General features: G+C 45.3%; 1 protein-coding gene across 2 annotated transcripts; it reads left to right on the top strand.

The window, feature by feature from the left end:
* Positions 1-1,201: 1,201 nt before the first annotated feature.
* Positions 1,202-20,091, top strand: kpna1 (karyopherin alpha 1 (importin alpha 5)). Of its 2 annotated transcripts, XM_061757626.1 has the most exons (14): positions 1,202-1,301; positions 2,338-2,471; positions 2,541-2,657; positions 3,775-3,874; positions 5,438-5,532; positions 5,607-5,738; positions 5,843-5,931; positions 6,014-6,113; positions 8,949-9,112; positions 11,827-11,905; positions 11,979-12,104; positions 12,184-12,311; positions 16,594-16,769; positions 18,292-20,091. In XM_061757626.1, the coding sequence occupies exons 2-14, from the start codon at positions 2,346-2,348 to the stop codon at positions 18,477-18,479; spliced, it is 1,620 nt and encodes a 539-aa protein (XP_061613610.1). In that variant the 5' UTR covers positions 1,202-1,301; positions 2,338-2,345; the 3' UTR covers positions 18,480-20,091. The 2 variants fall into 2 exon arrangements, with proteins under 2 accessions (XP_061613610.1, XP_061613611.1); XM_061757627.1 differs by lacking the exons at positions 1,202-1,301; positions 2,338-2,471; positions 2,541-2,657 and adding an exon at positions 4,836-5,103.
* Positions 20,092-21,548: the final 1,457 nt, after the last annotated feature.

Raw genomic sequence — 21,548 nt, 5'->3', positions numbered from 1 at the left:
TGCTCAAGTGCCTTTATTGAATTACACGGTGGAAGCATTATAAAGTACTGACATAAAGACATCGGCGACGGTGCCTCTGGATTGGTGCACTGGGGTGGAGGGTGTGTTCCAACTACAGGGGGGATCACACTCCTCAGCCTCCCTCAGGTTTGTCCTGGCCGTGGAACAGTGGACTAGCTCGTCACCCTCGGCGGGGTCCTCGAGTAAAACGATCTCCTATCTGAACACAAAAGTGTTTGTAAACAGTGACTCATTAGGACACCACCGTCAAACTTACTTTCGAATGATGTCGTAGATTGGCTCATCTACTTCTGTGGCGATTCTTCTTCTCTTTGTGGTACATAGCGCCAACTACTTGTACAGGAGGGACATAGCAGTCAAAAGGCGTCGCTGATTCCAAAATGCAAACGGCTCCTTTCGACAAGACGTGCGGTGCCGTGATATGTCAATCATCTGAGGGGGCGCCTGGGGGTCCAATCAGATTTCAGGGGGTGGTCCGGCGCAACCCTGGCCTCCCCTCTGGCTCCGCCCCTGGGTATAGCCAGAGAATACCAAAACACATGCTTCTTTAAAGTAGCCTGTTCGCCAAGCGGTGCCCACATCTCACTGGGCGGACGCCAACTTCCGTATATCCGCACCAGGTGTGGTGTCCTTGAGCAAGACACTGCGACCCCGAAATGCTCCCCAAGCGCTTCAGCTGCCCCCTGCTCCAGTGTGTTCCGCTAACGTGTGTATGTGTTCACTGTGATGGGTTAAATGCAGAAAACAAATTTCGTGTGCATGCATGCATGTTCATGACAATAAGTGTTTTTTTTCTTCTTCTTCGACTGATAAAAATGGGGAGGTGAAAGAGCAATTGTCGGAGGAGGGACTCTTGGTATGTTTAAATAATGGGCGAGGCACTCGAATAAATATGAATATAATATTATTAATATAAAGATTTCCAGTATTTAATCTTAGAAATGTACTCAACACTGAATAAATTAATATCAAAGCCTTGTTTCAGTTTTTCAATGAACCAGGATTGATAAAGAGAATATAGTCTAAAGTTTATTTGGTTTTTATTTCTTTATTTTACTCCCTAGTACTATACATATGTATAGACGAACTCTGATGCACACCCCAGCACAGTAGATGGCGGTAATGCATCTTGAACGTTTACCTGCCACCCGCCAATAAATAAGAAGACGAAGAAGAAGAAGAAAAAAAAAAAGGGGCTGGTTGTGGCGCATGCGCAGTTCAATACCGGCGACGGCTCGAGAAGGCCTAACGAATAAGGTTAACAGAGGCAGATTAGACGGGTAGGTTTTTGTACATTTCCATCCACTTCGGCTTTTTAAAGCGTTGACGTGTCCTGCTGGAAAGTGTAAGGAGTTGTGGGCGCTGCCAAAAGTTGGGGGGGGAAAAAGGCGTTTCACCCTCGAGCGAACGTTAGATGTCATTGGCGTGCTAGCTGTCAGCTAACCCAGCTAGCCTTCGTTAGCCGGTTAATTTTCGACAGCAGGTCCGGTTAAAGCGACTTAAAGTTGTTTAAAGGGTTGTGAATACGTCGGGCATAACGGCTCGTCTAATAGTCTAGTAACTGTCTAATTTAGTTACGTGTCGCAGTTTAGCTAAGTGGCAATAGCCTCCGAAAGTCTTCCCGTTTGTTCAATTGACAGCCGTTTGCATGCGTGGTCAAGCAATCGTAGTTTCTATGAATTTCATATCATCAACTATGAGAGTGTCCTGCATGCAAAACGTGGGAACCTACGTCAAGCATTTGAAGCAAGCCCAAAAACTAATGGGGTGTCAGGCGTGTTATAAAAAGCACCAAAACATTGAGCCCAGAAATGCATACAACGTGTAATAATTAAAATGATCATAATCCCGGAGTCGGTGGCTCAGACCAACTCGGTCTTGACCACGCACATAAAAAGATTTGCAGTCATGAATATAGAACAGGCTTAATATTTGCGGTTGTCGGAACTGACTTTTTTTCTGCGAAGATGGCGAAGGGGGAAAAAAAAGAGAGTCACTCTTAAGACACCGCACACGACATGACTGTTGAACTTTTGATTAAAAAAAAATAATAATATAATACATTTTTATTTTTTATTATTATTATTATTGTAAGGGTCCTCAAATGCTCAAATTAGGTCCGGCGTTCAGTATGTGTGTACCCAGATTTCATATGGCGCTAGGACGACATGGACACTGACGTGGAAATGGCATCACCATCCCTGCTGTAAAATGCGCACACTATTGTCAATTCAGCCATGAATTGTTTCACAACCCTTCGTTCATTTCTGTCAAAATTTGCGTCAATGGTACGTGCCGTTTTGTGTGTCTTCTCAGGTGGCACAATGAGTCAGAGTAAGGACAATGCCCGACTCAAGAGCTACAAGAACAAGTCGCTCAACACAGACGAAATGAGGAGACGGCGGGAAGAGGAGGGCCTGCAGCTCCGTAAGCAAAAGAAGGATGAGCAGGTGAATAGAAAAATTCAACGGTGTACACTGCTTAGCAAATTCATTTATTTGTCGACTTTTATATTCCAGCTGTTTAAAAGGAGAAATGTTGCAACGGCGGAAGACGACTGTGGCGCGCTGGAAGATGATGGAATGGCTGACAGCGGCTGCCTGGAGTCCCAGGCAAACAAGGTGGACCCACTCCTGGTGAGGGGCATTAAACGCATAATGCCCACCATTAATTCATACGTGCAAATCAGTCAAACCTTCGGCAAAATGTGCCGTTTTGAACTCAAAATAGGCCATTTACGTAACTCTTATCGATCCGATGAGTATTTCCCGGGGGAGGGGGGGTCGCCGTCACTGATGTCATAGGCCGTTTCGTACTCTTTGAACGCTGGCAGCTATTACCATTCCACACATCCACCATCCACACACAGATGTAATTGGGAATATTACTCCGCGCCGGACAAATATGCGGCCTGAGGTTCTACCTGTGCGCTCCAAGTCACAGGAATTGACGAAACCGGAAAAAACTTCTGCTGTTAATAAGTCACTGTACTTTTACTCCGTTACAATGATCTAAATGTCGCTCGCTACTTTTATTGATCAATTATTGCTTATTTATCAACTATTTAGTGCGGAAGACTACGACTTCGACTTCCGCATGGGGTGCTGTATGCGTCATCCAATTTAAGCACTTTTAGTTCACCAATCAAACGATACAAGAAAGTCATATGACCTCACACGACGTCTTCCATTGGGCTTCTCAGGACATAGGTCGTCGTTACCATGAAGGCAACGGCGCGCTACTCTTGTTCACATTTAGCTGAACAAAAACAACAGCTTTCATGTATTGTAGTATTTGTCTGCCGCTGTCTGCCCAAACGTGGATATATTTCAGCTCACTTATAACTTGAGAAAACACCGTGGAGTAAATTGCAGATGTTCATGCTGTGGTTAAAAAAAACAACAACCAGAAGTTACTCACTATTTACTCAGGACTTGAGTCATCATTTCACTGTGTACTTTTTTTGGAGGACTACAATTTACTTTTACTTGAGTCACATGATTGTCAAGTAACAGTCCTCGTACTTGAGGGCAATGTTTGGCTACTCTACCCACCAAGTCACATTTTTGCGTTGAGGTGCTGCGGGTCGTGGCCCCGGTTGTGGTCCCAAGTGGAACCTGCGAAGCACACGGATCCCCCCCAGACCCCTCCTAATTTTATTTATTTATTGTTTGGTCACCTTTTTCATGCCTTTGGTGTTTGCATGTCTGATTAATTGAGACAGATGTTTCAATCTATTCATTCTTTGTGCAGGGTGGCATTATCTCTGGGGATATGACTCAGATGATCTTTTGCACTACTCCTGAGCAGCAACTCATCGGTACCCAGCGATTTCGGAAACTCCTCTCCAAAGGTAAGGGGCTGTGTTATCGTTCCTCTGTGTCAAATACAGCCAACGTCACCCAAAGCTGTATGCAAGGCTAAATGTGCCGTATTCCAGTGGACCAGTCAGGGAACGGTTTCATGCGATAGGCCGACTGACTGATTACAAGTTTGAAGAAACCTGTGCTGCTAATTAGATGACAGACTTTGTTTGAGCATTTGCCAGAGAGGTGACATTCCACGTACCTAGAGTCAGCTTCTGTAGCCGGGGATTGGATCGCCAAGGTCCCTGCCTTCGGCCACCGCCCAGCTTACACCGCACCTGACCTCCCACAGGTGGTGAGCCCATGGGAAGGGGGACCCACGTTGCCCGGCCACCATGCGCTCTCCTTCGAGCCCCACCTTCAGGCCTGGCTCCAGAAGGGGGCCCGGGTGACCGGCGCAAGGCAAAAAGTCTTCCTGAATTGTTTGTCATCATAGGGGTTTTTGGAGCTGTGCTTTGTCTGGTCCCTCACCTAGGACCTGTTTTCCATGGGTGACCCTGCCAGGGGCATGAAGCCCCAGACAACTTAGCTCAGCTTAGCTGACTGTATAAAAAAAATATATATATTTTTTTTAATGTGGTCGGAAGGGCAGCTCCAATGTTTGGCGAGACCACGATTCTCGATTCTGATTGGCTCAGAAAATTCCATACCTTCGAATGTTGCAAGTAGTTCCTGTCATTGTTCCAAATTCATGGGCAGCACCCTTAGCTGTTAGATTACACGAGCAAACCTTCACTGTTGATGTTTTGAATGATACTCTGCGACAGTTTTATGCCGCTGTCCAGTCAACCACGACCGACGGAGAGTGCAACGTTGCCAGCCTTGACCAGAGCTTGTGTCAAATGTCGCACATTTGTAAAGAATCATACATGCAAATCAAAATTGGCCGTTTTGAACTCGAAATAGGCCATTTGTGTGAATCGTATAAATCTGATGAGTTTTTCTTAGGGGGTCGCTGTCGTCATAGGGTGTATCTGTTATTCCTTGCAAGCTGGAAGCTAGATCCATTCCACCCGTATCCGCCATCCACACACGTAATTTCTGAATATTACTCCGCGGCGGGCTAACATGCAAGCGCGTCAGCCTGACGGTCCGCTCGGGATCTGCTTGTGTAAGTCACACGAGTTGACGAAACCAGAAAAAAAAACTTCCGCCGCTTCTGCTGTGACCCGAAAAAATGACATGAGAAAAGAACTGCAGCGCAGACGCTCATCAGGTAAATCCCATTAGTGTTTGCCAGTTATTTCACCCTACGATGAAATGCTAATAATTTTGGCAAGGTTATCTCCACTATATCCTAATTATTGATTAATATGAATGCATATCAAACTAACGCGCAGCAATCTATCGACTAAACTACAGGAAACACCCGTTCTAGCTAATAACTACACCTAAGCTAGTGTGAGCGGACATCCTCTACCGCTTTTACATTTAAGCAACATTTTTGCTCATCACCGATAGTATGAAGGGCTACATGACCTGTGACACCCCCCGCCCGTTGAAAAGCTACGTCAATGGCAGTGAATGATTTAATTCTCTATCGTCCACAGAGCCTAATCCGCCCATCGACGAAGTCATCGCCACTCCGGGTGTGGTTGAGCGCTTTGTGGAGTTCCTGAAGAGGAGAGAAAACTGCACGTTGCAGGTACAGTATGACGCGTCGGATGCCAGCCTTTCTGTCCGTCTTCATCTGTTGATGTCACCCCCGTCTTGTTGTAGTTTGAGGCTGCATGGGTGCTTACAAACATCGCATCGGGCACCTCCCACCAGACGCGGGTGGTCATCCAGGCCGGCGCTGTGCCCATTTTTGTAGAGATGCTCAGCTCAGATTTTGAAGACGTACAAGAACAGGTGAGGAAATCCCCTGCTGCTGACACCGTTCAACTGTAATCTTGTATTTTTGTAATCTGTATTTTTTTTTTAGCATTTAAGTGACCTTGGTATGCGTTTTCCAGGCTGTGTGGGCACTGGGTAACATAGCAGGAGACAGCACAGAATGCCGAGACTTTGTTGTTGACTGCAACATTCTGCCTTCACTGCTGCAGTGAGTAGCAACTAACAGCGTCTCATTTGTTCTTGTAGACATAATGTATAACGCCTATGGAAATGCATCTTGCATCTTGCAGGTTATTGGCTAAACAGACTCGTCTAACAATGATGAGGAATGCAGTGTGGGCGCTCTCAAACCTGTGCAGGGGGAAGAATCCTCCTCCTGACTTCACAAAGGTAAAACATATACACAATGTTAACACATTACACTTTTATTTCATACACAGAATGTCCAAACTCCCCCCCCCCCCCCCCCCCCCTCCTCCCATGTACAGAAAAAATTGAACTTTATGAAATATGTAATATAAAACCAGATGCCAAGTATTCCGATTTGGAAGTATTTTGTTCAGAGCAGTTGCCCTATTGTTACGATGAAGTCTTAGTTAGCGACTAGGGGCTATCACACACTTGGCGTCTCAGTGCCGTGGCAAGCTAGCTACATTTATATGTGGGGCAAACCCTGACCAGAACCGCACTTTACTTCATGCTGCCAGGCAGGATTTAATGGAGCCATAAATTCACAACTTAATACCTGAATTAGAAAACAACAAACTGTTCCATAATCCCAACGTATTTAGTAGTAATTTGAATTACTGTATTTTTTGAAAGCAGCTACACTGTTCAAATCTGTAGACGCATGTATTAAGTCAAATAGCCTGATGCATGCAAACATTTGCAAAAACTCTTTTTCACTTTTTACTGTTTGTGTCAGCATTTACTTTTGAGTAGTTTGCAAATGCCCACTGGCTACAAATGGAACTTTTCAATAACTAGTAAATATGACGAGTCATTTCATCTCGCTTTAATCATCCATCCATCCATCCATCCATCCATTCTGTGTACCGCTTATCCTCCTGACAGGTCGCCTTAGTATGTGCTGAAGCATACTCTACTGGCTTTGCGTGAGAGGGAGGGCACACACTGAACTGGTCACCAGCCAATCGCATGGCACATGTAGTGTAAAAACAAACAACCATTCACATTCACATCTACGGGCAATTTAGAGTCTTCAATGAATCTACCTTTCATCTTTTTGGAATAATGTGGGAGGAAACCAGTGTGGATAAAAATTTTTTTTAAACATAATCATCCAACAGAAAACGTTGAGGCTAGTAAAAATGCAAGGGGCCTGGTGACTCTGGGAAGCCACTAGCCACAGTGGGTGATGAGCAAAAAAGTGTCAAGCCCTAAGTGGAATCTCTGTTTTCGTAGGTCCTAGTGTTCGTGCAATTTTTGTAAAAATGTGGTCCCGCTTTTTCACACATCCGCTCGGCTTTCATACAAAAAAAAAAAAAAAAAAAAAACTTGACACGACCAGTCATTTCCCGGAATTGATGTGCCGTGCAATGTGAAATTCTGTTTTCAATGGCATTTTACGTTTTCATACAAAAAAAAAACTTGAGCAGTTGTTTCCCAGAATCATTGCGCCATGCAATGTGCTCGTGACTCAATCAGCCTTTGTTTCGTGTTGATCAAGCATCATCCGAAGCATTTTGTTAATTGCGTTAAAAAGGTTGTATTCCACAATGCAAGCTTTTATGAACAATTCAAGGCAATAGTAACCCTCCAGGTCTTCTCAGCCCACTCGGGCAACATTGGCGTATTACATCCTGTCCAAAGTCAGGTCTTCAAAATAAAACCATACAGACTAAAAATAACACCGTTTCACCACACTTTATTTGGCCCCATGGTGGCTTATTTAGCAGTCACACTTAATAAACAATCTTAAAATTGTTTTAGTGTGACTGGTAAGTAAACCGTCATGGGGCCAATGAAAGTATGGTGAAACTGTTCTCATACTGGCGTGCCTTGACTTTGAGGCCCTGATTTTTGACAGGATGTTTTACGCTGATGTTGCCCCAACTTGCCTGAGTGTTGCCGAGTAGATCGGGAGTTTTATTACCTCATATTATTAAAAGCTTGCATTGTGGAATATCCCTTGCATGTTGAATGTTTAACCATTTTTACACAATATGACACAGTTCTGCGTGCCAGCCATTTGCAGAGGTCTACAATAACTTTTGCACTGGTAGACCAGATTTGCACGCATGCATAATATATATTGCACAAAAAACAACCAGCTTCAAACACTATTACTTAGCTAGCCAAATACAGTCCCTCGTGAAATGGTTACATCCAAATCTTGGCTAGAACTGGAACAGAGACTGCAATAGCACCAAACTTTCAGACCTCCCGTTTATCAGCACAAGTATCAAACGCCACAGTTTTAAGAATCTGATTAACGCAGACACTTTATCAGGTTGGTGGAAAAGTCTAGAAACCACACAATCTCAGTCAGCATCATATCATTCCTCCCCATTCTGGCAGAATCCCGATTTTCTGATTAACAAAATAGCCCTTTACTGCAGCACATGGGAACGACGTGGAATTGACCGCCTACATCACTTCTTCAAAAATAATGCATTCATGTCATGTGAATGCAATTCCAAGAATGTCAAATGAACGCAGTTCACTTCCTTGAATACTGAACAGTCATCCTTAAAAAGATTTCCAACACACAAATACTTTTGAACTACCTGTTTTTGTTCAAAAAATGTTGGAACTACTCCCACAAAACAAAACAAAACAAAAAATCTCCCAAAAGTAGAAAGTGCAAAAATGGCTCCTCCCTTTCCCCTCCTTGCTGTGTTTCATATGCCATCACGAGTCTTCAATCAAGGTCATCGTGATGTTAACCTGCTTCGGAAGTCATATTTACTTCACACATCTGTATATAAAACTAGCTATTTTCTGTCAAAGGTGTGCTTTAACATTTTTAGATGTCTGGAACAGATAATTGGATTTATATTATTTACAGTGGGAACTATGGCTTTGGTTTTCTTCTTCTTATTATTATAGTATTATTATTATATCGTATTTTGTTTTATTTAGACTTTCTGTAATCGATTTTACTTACGAAAATCGAGGTTCCGCTGCACTTAACTGTCATCTAAGGACGAATGAAAGGCGAATGTCAGTCATTGTGTTCATCTCTGGTCATGTCTGGCACAGGTGTCCCCGTGTCTCAGCGTGCTTTCATGGCTGCTGTTCGTCAATGACACAGACATCACGGCTGATGCATGCTGGGCTCTCTCATACCTGTCAGATGGCCCCAACGACAAAATCCAGGCCGTCATCGACTCGGGGGTTTGTCGCAGGCTGGTGGAGTTACTGATGTAAGCCTTACTCTATGTGGGTGTGGGTGGATAATGTCAATTGAATTCATTCCTTCCAAGCTCCTAAAAACCTTTATAGGCAATTTCAACATGGTGACATTTTACAAAAGAGCGACGAGCAAGAAATGTTGCGGCTTTTGGGAGACTTGTGGAGACTCAGACTTCCACCAGAACAGGAGATGTTTGCCACTATGCGTCAAGACCACAAATGAATAGCGCTTATGTCAAGCCAACTCTGTTTGATTTAGCCATAACCCCCAATAGGGTTAGACCATCTTTTGAATATATTACTCAAGTATATCTGTCAGGACCATTTAGATTTTTCTTCATAAATCAGGAAAGCGGCTTCTGTAATTCAAAGCGCCTCCTTGCTGGTGCAGCGTTAAACTAAGCACATAACGGGGAACAGCATGGAGCTACTTTCCAAAAAAAGCACAATTTCAAAAGTCATTTGGAATTGGTTTGGCTTTGCAGCATCAGACGTTGAGCAAACATGGGCGGAATCATTGTCACATTTGTTGACAAGGAGCTTCGTGGAAGGCAGTTGTGGAGTCAAATGTGCTGCCTATTGTCCAAGACACATTTATATGGTGAAAAAGTGGGGATTTTTACGGTTTATTTTTTGGAAGTGGAGTGGTAAAAGGGGCTCAAGTAGTGTTGCTCGCAAATGGCACGTTCAAACAAACATCTTTCTGAGTGAAAGTACTGAATGGAATCACGATGAACTGATTGGTTCCTTTTTCAGTTCAATGGCGCTCAGCCGCAAGCGGGAGCCGCACGAGAAACTTGGTCGCAACCGGCGCAACTTGCAGGGAGGCGAGGTGGTGGCTTAGCTCGGAGGGGCTGCCAACGAGGTGCTTTGCTTCGTGAACCTCTGTCTCGCTGTCGAGTGGCTACGACGGTCCCAACAGGGCTGAGCGATTAAAATTATAAAGATACATACAGTGGCTACGGAAAGTATTCAGACCCCCATACATTTTTCACTCCTGTTATATTGCAGTCATTTGCTAAAGTCATTTTCTTTTTTTTCTCTCTCGTTAATCTACAACCCCAATTCCAATGAAGTTGGGACGTTGTTTAACATAAATAAAAACAGAATACAATGAATTGTAAATCATGTTCAACCTATATTTCATTGAATACACTACAAAGATATGTAATGTTCAAACTGATAAACTTTGTTTTTAGCAAATAATCATGAACTTAGAATTTTATGACTGCAAGAAGTTCCAAAAAAGCTGGGACGGGTGGCCAAAAAGACTGAGAAAGTTGAGGAATGCTCATCAAACATCCCACAGGTGAACGGGCTCGTTGGGAACAGGTGGGTGCCATGATTGCTTCCTTGAATTGCTCAGTCATTCACAAGCAAAGATGGGGCGAGGTTCACCTCTTTGTGAACAAGTGGGTGAGAAAATAGTCCAACAGTTTAAGGACAATGTTCCTCAACGAACAATTGCAAGGAATTTAGGGATTTCATCAACTACGGTCCATAATATCATCAAAAGGCAGTATTGAAGTTCCTAAAAAGCACTGTGGTCTCGATTATTCGGAAATGGAAGAAGTTTGGAACCGCCGGGACCCTTCCTAGATCTGGCCGTCCGACAAAGCTGAGTAGCCCGGAAGAACGGCCTTGGTCAGAGAGGTGAACAAGAACCCTATATGGTCACTAAGGCGGAGCTCCAGTGATCCCTTGCGGAGATAGAAGACGACAGCTGGCAAATATAGAGAAATTCTTCAAGAGAACTTGCTCTTGAGTGCTCTGGAACTCAGACTATGGCGTCGAGTCACCTTCCAACACAACAATGACCCAAAGCACACAGCCAAGATAACAAAGGAGTGGCTTCAGGAGCAGCCTGTGAATGTCCATGAGCGACCCAGCCAGAGCCCGTACTTGAATCCTATCGAACATCTCCGGAAAGAGCAGAAAATGGCTGTCCACAGACGCTGCCTCTCCAACCTAATTGACCTCGAGAGTATCTGCAAAGAAGAATGGGAGACAATGCAGATAATGTCAAGCTCGGAGAGACATACCCAAGAAGACTTGAGGCTGTGATTGCTGGCAAAGGTGCTTTAACAAAATATTATGCCAAGGGTGTGAATACTTAGGTACCCATTACGTTGAAATGTTACAACTGTTTGAAAATGTGCCCTGCGATTGGCTGGCAACCAGTTCAGGGTGTACCCCGCCCTCCTGCCCGCTGATAGCCGGGATAGGCTCCAGCGCTCCCTTGTGAGGATAAGCAGCTCAGATAATGGATGTTTGAAAATGTTTTTACTTTGTCATTATGGGATATTTTATTTTTTTAAGAAAACTATACTCAAATCGGCTAAATGGCAAAATGTGGAAAAAGTTGAAGGGTTGTGAATACTTTCTGGTGGCACTGCATGAAGCATATCACAGAAAGGGAAATAAAAATTATTAAAACCCAAATGGTTTTAATAATGTTGTTCACCTTTTGTTTTTATTAAAGGAGGGGAAGCAACATCGCCCCCGCCCTGCCCACCCCATAAAAAAATGTTCACTGGTAGAAGTAACACTTGATTACCAAGCCGCCGAATTGTACACAATTTCTGTAGCGGAAGAACGCAAGAAGGCATGTGGTGCATCACCAAACATAAATATCTGTTCGCCGATGCGAATCTTTGCTATGTATACAAGTCATTAAAAAGTACATTTTATGTTCCCGCTAATATAAACAACCGTTTTGTTCCAGGCACACTCATTACAAGGTGGTGTCTCCCGCTTTACGAGCCGTTGGTAACATCGTCACCGGTGATGATTTTCAGACACAGGTAATTGCAACACGCACGCGCGCACAAGTTTTGCAATGGTTTTAATGTTGTTGTGATGCATGTTGTAATCTAGGTCATCCTAAACTGTTCCGCACTGCAGTCGCTTTTCCACCTACTGAACAGCCCCAAAGAGTCCATCAAAAAGGAAGCCTGCTGGACCATCTCCAACATCACAGCGGGGAACCGAGCACAAATACAGGTGTGCGACATACCGCTGAATAACACCAAAAGCACTGCGCGTGGTGCAGAGTTCATCGAATCATTCTGTCCCAGTGCAGATGGTGATTGACGCTAATCTCTTGACCCCTCTCATCAACATCCTGCAAGTGGCAGAGTTCCGCACAAGAAAGGAGGCGGCATGGGCAATTACCAACGCCACTTCAGGGGGCTCTGCAGAGCAGATCAGGTTGGACTCCTTATAGAGATATTGTTGTTCAACAGCCTTTTAAAGGTTGAGGGTTTATAAACATACATGATCCAATGAAAAAAATTCTGTCACCGTATTCCCTTAAATAGTGGACCCTACTCTTAACTCATTCCCTGCCAATGCTGTCCAACGACGTCATTCAGAATCCATCTATTCCCTGCCAATGCCGTCTGAAGACGTCAATGCCGTTTTTTAACGGGGATGGGTGGGGAGGCTCTTTTGCAGTTTGTGTCGTCGTCGAGCCTCTGGATAACTGCAATGAGGATTGGCACCCTGTAGAGGGCAACAATGCCTGGAGGTTAACGTCCCTCCCTCAGAGGAAGAAGAAGAAGAAGAAGAAGGAGGAGGCGAGGTGCAAGAGACAATGGGAGAAAGCAAACATAATAGCAGAAAAGAGAGAAAACAAAATGAAAAAAAAATCTAACAAAAAAGCTTTCGGTACTAGAGATTTTTGTTGCAAGAAAAAAATATTCCTGCGACCAGGAATGACGACTTAGATAATGCGGTTTAATAAAGGCTGGCGCTCCGAGCCAGAATAACACTCCGAGCTACCGCTCAAAATGCCGGGCCTAATGGCGACATCCTCGGCCGCTTGCCAGCTGATCGTCTGCCCGTCAGGATTTGAGTAAATGGGATCCGGAATCGTCAGATGAGTCGACTCCCTCTGGATCGCCAGCAGAGCCGCATCCCTCCGGATGATATGGAGACCAAGGTAACTCGTTTGCATCTCGCGTTAACTACATTTAGTGAGCAAACACCTTCAATCCTTGTTACATAAAAACAGAATTTAGTCCCACTAGTTCACATTACAATGTTACATCAGTTGCCGGTACTGATTAGAATTTTCCATTTCGTCCATCTTGCAGGAATTCAACACACGCGAGTAGAACGTCTTTTACGATTGCAACGAAGAAAAGTAATGGGGTTTTTTTTATCCTTGCGAAACACATCATCAATAAAAAGTATTCTGCAGTCATGGTATGTATTTTTTTAAAACTTACAGGTTATGCATCCAGCAGACGTTCGACCCCCATTCCAGTTTGCAGTGCAGACAAAAAAGGTCATTGAAAGCTTTTTTTTTTTTTTCCCTCCACATCCCACAAGAGCAATTTCAACAAAGTATTTTTTTCGTAATAGTTATGTTTCTAAACTGCACAGGTTGTGCTTCGAGCAGAAGTAAGGACTGGTTTCAAGGACAATGACAGCCACAAAAGACCGCCACTAAAGGTTGATTTGATCCAGATGTGGATAAAACTTTGCTAGAATTGATCAGAATATTTTGCCAAGTATGTGCAAAAAACGGCGGCACGGTGGCCGACTGGTTAGAGCGTCAGCCTCACAGTTCTGAGGACCCGGGTTCAATCCCCGGCCCCGCCTGTGTGGAGTTTGCATGTTCTCCCCGTGCCTGCGTGGGTTTTCTCCGGGCACTCCGCTTTCCTCCCACATCCCAAAAACATGCGCAGGATATTTGAAGACTCTAAATTGCCCATAGGCATGACTGGGAGTGCGAATGGTTGTTTGTTTCTCTGTGCCCTGCGATTGGGTGGCAACCAGTTCAGGGTGTACCCCGCTTTCTGCCCGATGACAGCTGGGATAGGCTCCAGCACGCCCGCGACCCTAGTGAGGAGAAGCGGCTCAGAAAATGGATGGATGGATGGATGTGCAAAAAACATACAAGGAATTTGTCTCCGGTAGTTGGAGTCGCTCTAGTACGACAACAGACGGTCAATTGACAGAGAACACTTTGGAGACATGAAGACATTGAGAAAAACAGTCGCTGAGCAATAAAAGGTTGCTCGTAATCTGGTAATGCCAGTCCAAATTTGTCATTTATTTAGTTTTTGTTCTTTTTTTTCCCCCCGCAAGGTAATAAAAACCTGGACTATAATTTGGAGGAAAAAAGTGCACGTGTGAGAGCCCCGTTTGTTCATGCATTTTGGTCTAATGTAAGTTCTGTGCAGTTATACTTGTAAATAAATGATTTTTCTGTCAAAAGTACTTTTTCCAGTGTTGTTTTATGTTCAGATGTTTGAGATTTTCACAGAAGAAAAGAAAAATTGGTGTCAAAGTCATTGTTCTGCTTGATCTGTCTGCTTCCCCAAAAAGGCCGTTTTCTCAGTTGTTTTGCTTCCAGAAACCGATTTGCCTGAAAGTAGCCTATATTCCACTGCTGATTACTAAACAACGGTGTAAGCTAGAGACAGACTTTTTTTTTCTGATGAAAGAAGAGAGTCTGATTTTGGTGTTTACATAGTCATAGTACACAATATTCTGATGAGTGAAATTGCTCGAAAATCTATAGGGGTTCCCTGCTCAGGAAACTGCTGGCAGTGAATGAGTTAATGGTACTGGGTGTGCCCCCCTTTTCCTGTGAGAAAACAACTGGTCGTTCATCCCGAACGAGGTGCCTTTAAACTCCCGCCGTTTCATCTTCAAAAACCATTTTTAAGATGAAGGTGATCAAACCATCCGACTTGGTTTGTTTCGTACTCTGGGGCCCCCCCAGCTGGCGGACACGGTGAAAGGTTTTGTTGTTGACGTTTTCCTTCCGATTGTGAGCCCCAACGCCATGAATCTCTTTGACTTGTGCCTCTGGGTTTGACTTTCCCGATTGAATGTCAAGTTGAGTTTCTTTTGTAGTTTTCTTTTTCATTGCAATGGCTGCTTGAAGCTCAGTGTTGATCGTCGGTGCTTGTGGAGGAGTCGACCTTCTTGCTCGCTCGCCAGATTGGCGAGGCAGGCACTTGTATCCTCCATGACAGCGGTTGAAGTAGCCTGTTGACTCGGTGAACTTTTCGAGTGGCATTGATCTGCAATAGCTGAAAAGGGCTTTTTTGGTTTGTTTTGGACCGAAAGAGCAAAAACCGCGTCCAGCGTGCGGTCGTGTACAGTACACCGTAAAAAAGAAATACATTAAAGAAAAACGCCTAGTCCACATTGAACAGTCGCCCAACCTTGCTGTTTTCTGCTGTTGGGGTACTTAGGGGGAATGCTTGTTACATGCTATTATTATGTGCCGCCCCAGCTCCCTACGAGCTACAGCTAACGCGGCTAAATGCCATGCTGTTCTACAGAGGCAAACGAAGATCCCTGGTCAACACAGCATACTCACTAAAGGGGGAATTAACCCTAACCCAGATGAGGCGGCTGGGGCATCTGATTCGGATGCCTCCCCGGGAGGAGACCCCGGGGACGACCCGGGACACGCCGGAGAGACTACGTCTTTCAGCTGGCCTGGGAACGCCTCGGCATCCGAGGTGGATGAAGTGGCTGGGGAGAGGGAAGTCTGGCCCTCTACTGCCCCCGCGACCCGACCTCAGATAAGCGGTAGAAAATGGATGAAACCCGCCAATTATTAGTAAAATTGCATTTCTGCCGATGACTGCAGAGCTGCTAATCGATAGAAATTCACTTCCAGATCATCCGTCCGTCCATTTTCTGTACCGATTATCCTCACTAGGGTCACGGGCGTGCTGGAGCCTATCCCGGCTCTCTTCGGGCGAGAGGGTCACCAGCCAATCGCAGGGCACATATAAACAAACAACCATTCGCGCACACATTCACACCTACGAGCACTTTAGTCTTCAATCAACCTACGACGCATGTTTTTGGGATTTGGGAGGAAACCGGAGTACCCGGAGAAAACTCACGCAGACACGGGGAGAACGTGCAAACTCCACACAGACGGGGCCGGGGATTTGAACCCCGCTCCTCAGAACTGTGAGGCAGACATCCACCATGCCGCCAATTTTTCTGAATTTCCATGTTTTTAAAATTGTCAAGAATATTACCACAGGACAGTTATTGCAATATTTCATGTAATATGATTTAAAAATAAAAATCTGCGTACTGTGCAATTTCACAATAATTTTAGTCGTAAATAAATGATGGCTTTAATATTTCTTAAAGCCATAATTGCCTCAACCTGGCAGCTGCATTTGCCTTCAAATGGCTTTTCTGTCTGCTATTTTCGTGTTTCCTTTATCCACTATTGCTGCTGAAATGATGCAGATTTTCCCCTTTCACACAGGCAATCATCTCGGTTCATAGACGGCTATTGTTCATACATGGACATGAACACATTTGAACTCTGTTGCTAACCAAAACAGCAACACGTCAACCATGTCGCGCTGTATTAAATATGCTGTTGCGTTATATGGAGATAGTGTCAAAGTATCACTGTTCAAAGAAAATAACAGAGAACAGTTTGTTTGCCTCCATTCTAAGCATTATTTGCTTGTGTGTCTGCTGCCCCCTGCAGGCACCTGGTGGACCTCGGCTGCATAAAACCCCTGTGCGATTTGCTCACGCTGATGGACTCCAAAATAGTGCAGGTGGCCCTGAATGGCATCGAGAACATACTGCGGCTGGGTGAGCTGGAAGCAAAGAGGGGAGGCGGCATTAACCCCTACTGCGCACTCATCGAGGAGGCCTATGGTATGTACGTAGTGTATTCGCATGCATCATTTGCCTTTCGGCAAATTTTGCCGTTTGGAACTCAAACTAGCACATTTACGTGAATCGTATAGATCCGATGAGTTTTTCGCTGTCGTCGCCGTCGTCCTAGGCCGTTTCATACACCTTTAACACTAGCAGCTCGATCCGTCCCCCACAGATGTAATTGCGAATGTAACTCCGCGGCGGACTAATATGCGAGCGCGTCGGCCTGAGGTTCCGCCTGCGCGCTCGGGACCTGCTTTGGATAAGTCACAGGAGTTGACGAGACCAGAAAAACACTTCGCCGCGTCTGCTGTTAAGAAGTAACGGTACTTTTACTCCGTTACAATGATCTAAATGTGGCCTGCTACTTTTAGTCATCAATTATTTATCAACTATTTTGTACCTGAGACGACGACTTCGACATCTGCATCGGTCACTGTTTGAGCCCATCCACTTTAAGCGCTAGTGACGTTTAAGTCTAGTTCACCAATCAAATGACACAAGAAAGTCACGTGACCTCACACGACGTCTGCTATTGGGCTTCCCGGGCATAGGTTTTAACACGGGAGAAGCTAGCCCGGGCGATTGTCGCGCTTACGTCGTTGCGCGCTACTCGCGTTGACGTTCATTCATTTTCTGCAGCGCTTCTCCTCACGAGGCTCGAGGGCTTGCCGGAGCCTATCCCAGCTGTCGTCGGGCGAGAGGCGGGTTACACCCTGAACTGGTCGCTTTTAGATGAACAAAAACAACAGCTTTCATGTATGGTTGTATTTGTCTGGCACGGTCTGCCCAAACGTGGACATTTCAGCTCACTTACAACTTTGAAAACAACGCGCAGTAAATTGCACATGTTTTGTTCTAGTTTTGTCTGTGCAAACACACACACACACCTGAATTTGCACATACACATTTTATCTATTTTTTATACTCATGCTGTGGTTAAAAAAAAAAATCAGAAGTTACTCACTATTTACTCTGTACTTGAGTAATGCTTTCACTTGTGTACTTTTTACTCGTACTCAAGTCATTTTCAATTTTTCAAGGACTACTTTTTACTTTGACTTGAGTCACGTTATTGTCAAGTAACGGTGCGGTTTTTCCATTGTACAGATAGTTGGGCAGTATGGGGGGGGGGGGGGGAAATCCCGGGTAGGAAAGGGAAAGAAAAAAAAAAAGCAAAGGTTAAACGTGATATATTGTAAAATAATCAAGTTCAGCCGTTTTCCTCAACTTTGCAGGCATTTTTTGCCCAACTTTTTCAAAAAGCGATATAGAGAAGAACGTTCCTGAAAAGGCTTTTTTCTTTTTCTTTTTTTTTTCTTTCTCCCCCCTGCCCCAAAAAAACTCGGATTCTCCAGAGCCCATCGTCCAATTGTCCAAATTCTTGGTTCGTTGTTGTCAGGTTGCAGTGGCCAGACTGCCATTTTCGGGAAATCTTGCCACGACGCTGCTAAAAGGTGAACGAATGAAAGCCCAGGCAAGTCGCCCCACCTCATCGGTCATGTGTCATGTGCTTCAGGTCTGGACAAGCTGGAATTCCTGCAGGGCCACGAGAACCAGGACATCTACCAAAAGGCGTACGACCTGATCGAGCGCTACTTCAACACCGAGGACGAAGATGCGTCGCTGGTGCCTGCCGTCGACCTGCAGCAGCAGCAGTTCCTCTTCCAGCAGTGTGAGGCGCCCATGGAAGGCTTCCAGCTATAATGCCCGCCTGGCGAGAGCGACCCATCCATACGCCCTCCTTCTCAATCGTCATGCCCAGTTCCTGGAGCGTGGGTCCGCTGTCACCCTTTCATAATCCCCAAAAGATATCCTGCTACTTTGCCGAGTGAGTGAGTGAGTGAGTGAGTGAGTGACATGGACGTCACCTAGACACTGGACTGACAGCGAGACCGCATTTTGACCCGGACTCAACTGACGAAAGGCGCTTAAGACGCCCGCTTCCTCCCGCTCCCTTTCAGCCTATTGATGAACAAATTAGGACAAATCTGACTTTGTCGCTGAGGGGCAGAGCTTCCATATCACCCTCGTTTGGATGACCACTGATCCTCCCGTGGAATGGCAGTCTTCCCTTACAAAAAAAAGCCTGGGAACTGTCCAGTGGGGTTTTAATTTATTTTTCTTGTTTTTACTAGCAATCATTTCATTTTCGCAGCACTTTAGCTATAAGGACTGATGCCCGTTCGCTGTGAGTGTGAACACATTTTACTATTAAACCGGTTGATGACACGGTGCGTTCTGTGACGAGGATTGCTTCATCCCACCCCCTGCCCCGCGACTAAAAGGGACTGGCGTATCGTGACCCGGCACACTCACTCCAGTCAGACAAAATTGGCGGACATGGTGTTTCGAGTGTGTGCTCTGCTGTATGTCGTGTTGTCTTCGATACGATCGTGCCAAATATTGAACTCTATTTTGGGAGGTTCGGAATCTTAGCATGGTTCGCGTGATGCCATCAATAAAAATGAAAAAAATCCAGATAATTTCAACAAGAAACTTGAAAAATCCCAGTGATCGACGGAATGTTTACCTCGAAGTTTGCTTACTATATAAATGTCAATCTTCTGATCGGTATTTGTTTTTCCGCCATGTTGAGGATAACAGGCTTGAAACTGACTAGTAGACTGATTTGTTTTCCTCTGTATAAGTCTAATAAGTTAATACCCGCTGTGTTAATTTTCAAATTTCTTTCGAAGTGCAAGGTGACGTAGAATGCCCCCCCCTGGGAGGAGGGTTGTGTTTACGCGGGGTCTGCATGGTTGGGTTTCGAGGCGGCTAAGCTTGTGCCACAGCTTAGCTGGGGACCAGCGTGGAGGCCCCTTCGCCCCCCGCTTATGCTGTGTTCACACCGGACGCCAATTGGATGCGGAGTGATGACATGGAGAATCCATACAAATGGTGCAAGTTGGAACGAAATGGCACAAGGTGACAGGGAAGACGTGTGACACGGTGAATCAGGTGAACAAGCGAAACACCGGACATTGAACTATTCGCGCCACACGATCACATCTAGTCGTTGCATATGCGCGATGCCTGCGACGTCGGGGGGCAAACGTGAATATTCGCCTCACCTCCCTTGTGTAAATTCGTGTGAAGCCGTGTTGCAAAGGCCAATCAGCAATGCATTGCACAGCTGCAGTCACAAACCAATTATCTGACTTTTATGGGTTTTTTTTTTTTTTGGGGGGGCTGCGGCCTGCGGCGTCTGTGGCGGTCATGATTGATTGATTGATTGATGTATTTTTCAATGTAAAGCGCTTTTAGTTGCATTTTATGCATGAAAGGCGCAATATAAAGTTTGACGGATTGATTGAAATGTTCTATTATCAATGCGGCGTTTCCGTTTAACACGGGTGAAAAGAGAGACCGGGAAGCGAGTGGAGAGTATCCAAGCTCAAATGAATATGAAGCCAGCACCGCACTCAATCAGGACCGATCACGAGGAATAAATGTCTGCCATCTGCACGGAAGGAAACGGTCTGTTATTAGCTACAGTCAACGCATACACAAACAAACGTGCCTTTTATGTCAGCTTCGATATTTGGAGTTCAGCTCAGTGTCAGGTTTCGTTCTATATTTATCTGCAGTGTACACATAATTTGGTGAGCTGCTAAATGCAATCCCACACATTTGGCCAAGGCTGACCCGATTTTAGCGGGCCGAAATGAGATTTATATAAATGTGTTCCGTATTTGGAGGCCAAAGTGACAGCGCGAACTTTGTGCTCAAGGGCTGCAGTTCAAATCCATCCATATTCCATACCGCTTATCCTCGTTAGGGTCGCGTGCGTGCTGGAGCCCGTCCCTGAAATGGTCGCCAACCAATTGCAGGGCACATCGAAACGACCATTCACATTGCACCTACGGGCAATTTAGAGGCTTCGATTACCCTACCGTGCATGTGTTGGGGATGTGGGAGGAAAGCGGAGTGCCTGGAGAACATGCAAACTCCACACAGGTGAGGCCGGATTTGAACCCGGGTCCTCTGAACTGTGAGGCGGATGTGCTAACCAGTGTTCACCGTGCCACAATGAGGCGTCCATTTTCTGTTAAGAAAAACATTCACGTAGCTTGATGTCATAAAACCCGAGCAATCGTCCCTCCAATTTTTGAGAACATTTCTACGTCTGGCCGCTTCCCCCGCTGAAAATATCAAAAGTGAAATCGCAAATGCAGTATTTTGGATGTTAGGGCTTTTCATATCCAAACCGGCCTTGGTAAGAGGCCCTTATTCTCAGCCAGTGTAATGAGAAACCTGTTGCTTAATGTCACAAAACTGTGACCAAACATCACCCAAATGTATGTGGGCAACTCTATTTATGCCCACTTCCAGGTCCTGGAGTTGCCTCGAGCGATCAGTCTCGGCGACGTGTCCGCCAGCGAGATGTGGCCGAGGGAGAGGCCCCTTCTTTTCTTCGGCAGGAGTGATGCGAATGAAGCGCGATGAAACTTCAGCATGAGAGAGGCCACCCTCAGCCCTGGCTGGTGGCGGCGCTCGCTTGGCACCTGTTTCGGCGATGGTCCTTCTGCAGCTTTGCCTACGGAAAGCGGGTTACCACTTTTTCTTGCTCTTGATTGAAGTTTGTTATAAATTGGTATAGGGCCGGAATGAGATCCGCTGTTATTTGTGAAAGCCGCAATCTGGCTTTTTCTCTCCTTTTCAAAATTGGCACTGCAAATGCTGCGCTGACATTGTCAGTTCCACCTGTATTGTTGCAGTCAAAACACCGCAACCCTAGTTAGGATCAGCGGATCAGAAAATGGATGGATGGGA

This window comes from Phyllopteryx taeniolatus, chromosome 20, assembly GCF_024500385.1.
Source record: "Phyllopteryx taeniolatus isolate TA_2022b chromosome 20, UOR_Ptae_1.2, whole genome shotgun sequence".
Taxonomy (NCBI): domain Eukaryota; kingdom Metazoa; phylum Chordata; class Actinopteri; order Syngnathiformes; family Syngnathidae; genus Phyllopteryx; species Phyllopteryx taeniolatus.
The sequence above is the reverse complement of the archived record's forward strand: the minus strand, read 5'-3'. Positions and strand labels throughout refer to the sequence as shown.